The sequence below is a fragment of the Phaethon lepturus genome, unplaced genomic scaffold (genome assembly GCF_000687285.1).
Source record: "Phaethon lepturus isolate BGI_N335 unplaced genomic scaffold, ASM68728v1 scaffold12142, whole genome shotgun sequence".
In the NCBI taxonomy this organism is placed as follows: Eukaryota; Metazoa; Chordata; class Aves; order Phaethontiformes; family Phaethontidae; genus Phaethon; species Phaethon lepturus.
Window position 1 is genome coordinate 4,378 of NW_010525593.1, and position 2,243 is coordinate 6,620.

General features: G+C 52.7%; 1 protein-coding gene across 1 annotated transcript in view; it reads right to left on the reverse strand.

Moving 5' to 3' along the window:
- The window catches only part of LOC104617476 (copine-2-like), a gene marked incomplete at its 3' end in the record, with an annotated part of 11,571 nt that overhangs the window by 2,632 nt on the left and 6,696 nt on the right, over nucleotides 1–2,243 (reverse strand). Inside the window, exon 2 of the mRNA XM_010282810.1 lies at nucleotides 1,222–1,401. Coding sequence (XP_010281112.1) covers nucleotides 1,222–1,401 — 180 coding nt within the window. The remainder of the gene's footprint in view (nucleotides 1–1,221; nucleotides 1,402–2,243) is intronic.

The following is a 2,243-nucleotide window of genomic DNA, read 5'->3' on the forward strand; positions in this document are numbered from 1 at the left end:
CTGAACCGCCCCACACCAGAAGTAGCTGCGTTTCAGCAACAGGAGAATTAACGGCAAAGGGTGGGTTTGGTCTAAATCACTGAACGCCGGCCTGGGCTGTTGCCTGCACCGTCTCTTGACAGCTGCAGGAGCAGAAGTAGGTCATCACAGAGCAATTCCAAAAACCCAGATGCTAAACCTCAAACTCTGTAAAGGCCAGTGTTCTTCTAGCAACGTCAAGCCCTTGAGTTGGCAATGGGGGGGTCATTTGGCCCCCCTTGCCACGTGCAGTGCCATGTTGCGGTCTGTCTAACAAAGCAATCGCATTCATGAGCATCCGTGAACACCTTGTGCTGGCTGTCCGTGGTTGACCCCCCTATTACAGCGTCTGCTTCCCCGTGGTTCCCAGCACCGAGCACAACGGTTTCTCCCGGCCCCTGTGCTGCTGCCAGGTACCACAGCAGCCCCGAGCAGCCGGATGCTGCAAAATAAAGGAAACAATCCTCCTCGTTCCCTGCCTCTGAGTCAGAGCGAGCTCGGAGGACAAAGACGTTCGGAGAATGTAGCTGCCAGCTTCTAACAGGGTCTGGGCTCATGAATGCAAAGACCTTCCAAAAGGCTTATAAATCGCATTGTGTCCTGAAAGCTTTCCCACAGGAAGAACGGAAGACACATTCCGGCACCAACACACTAAAGTAGGAGGGGTGATTCGCTACACAACGGCAATGGACAAAGCTTTGAAAAATAAAAAGAAAAACAAAACTGAGATAGAAAGGCAGACCGCAATGCATCCTAACTGTAGACATCTGGAGGTTTCCCAATTCCACATCCAAGCTGGTCATCAGGGCTTTTACTATACCCATGGTCAGACGCTGGTACCTCCAAAAGCTTCCAGTTGATGTCCCTCTGCAGGGACCAGCGAAAGCCCACACTGTGGCTAGCTTCGACTTGAACCCAAAAAACGCCCACTCTGGGTGTAGCTGCAGTTTGAGCAAGTAGCCAATAGCCCCAACGTGGGACAGTTCAACCTCAACAGTAGAAGCGTGACAAATGAACGAAATTAGTTTTGCCAGTGAAACAAGGATCTAAAACAATTGCAAGGTTTTAGCATGTGTCGCCAGGAAGGACTCAGAAAATTTTAGAGGAGATCAGATTAGCAGCTCTAGCCCCCACCCTGTGTCTGACGGGATTTGGGGTCCCTTTGCTGGAGGGCAGCGAGCTGCAGGGACCTCGGAGACTCACCATGCCCAGCGTGCAGGAGAATTCGCCCAGGAAGTCATGCTCGTACAGCTGCATGCTCGACTTGTCCTGGTCAAACAGGGCGAACTTGAGCTTCTGCACTTCTTCAAAGTGGTAGTCGATGATGAACTTCTTGGCAAAAGCTGGGTTGAGGTTGTTCACAGCTGTCTCTGTCCTGTCAAGCTGCAAAGAAAAAACGAAGAGGCGTTTAGGCGTCTGCGTCTTGCCTCTTTGTCACATGCCCACATGAGACATGACTTCATGACTTCAGCCAAAGCCACCCAGAAATCCTGCAGTGACCATCAGAGGGTGAGCGCAGCAGGCGTTCAGCAGAGCTATCCCTAAATGCACCCATAATACCCAGCGTATGAGGGGTGGGACCCGTCTAAATGAGTAACGACACTTCACGCAGAGGGCTGCATCCCCAGGGATGGGGTGCACGGGGCTGTACAAGCCCACCCTGGCCAACAGCCGGGACAGGAGCACCCACCCAGCCAAGGCTCAGCGCGGACTCGAGGCTCGTTGAAGCCAGAGCCGTTTCATTGTGTTTCCAAGCCCTGTTCTCCCAGGAGCTGAAGCTCTCACGCACCTCCGATCCTCAGCCGGACACAGCTGTAATGCCAAACCTGTTTCTTTCAGGCTGTGCAGCTAACACAAGGACAAGCAAAACAAGAGAAAGTGTCACGAGCCAGAGCAGCAACCCTCTAACATTTCTCTCTAGACCTCAAACCAAAACACTCGTGTGGTTTCTTCTTTCTTGGCCTTCCGTGGGAGAAAAAAGAGAGAGAAAAAAAAAATCACTGAGGCCATTTTTCATCGATTTCATCAAGCGTCAGGAGAAACAAGAGGCCGAAAAGACCCAGAAGACAAGACTTCAACAGGCTTTGCCATATCCTGAGCTATTGCGAGCAGCCTGGAAGGGACGACGTCTCCAACGGCTTGGAAGGGCAAGCGCACGGAGGACGACGGCAACTGGAAGGCGCGTGGGGAACCCGCGGTCGGAGGGGGAGAACCGCGGCGGTCTG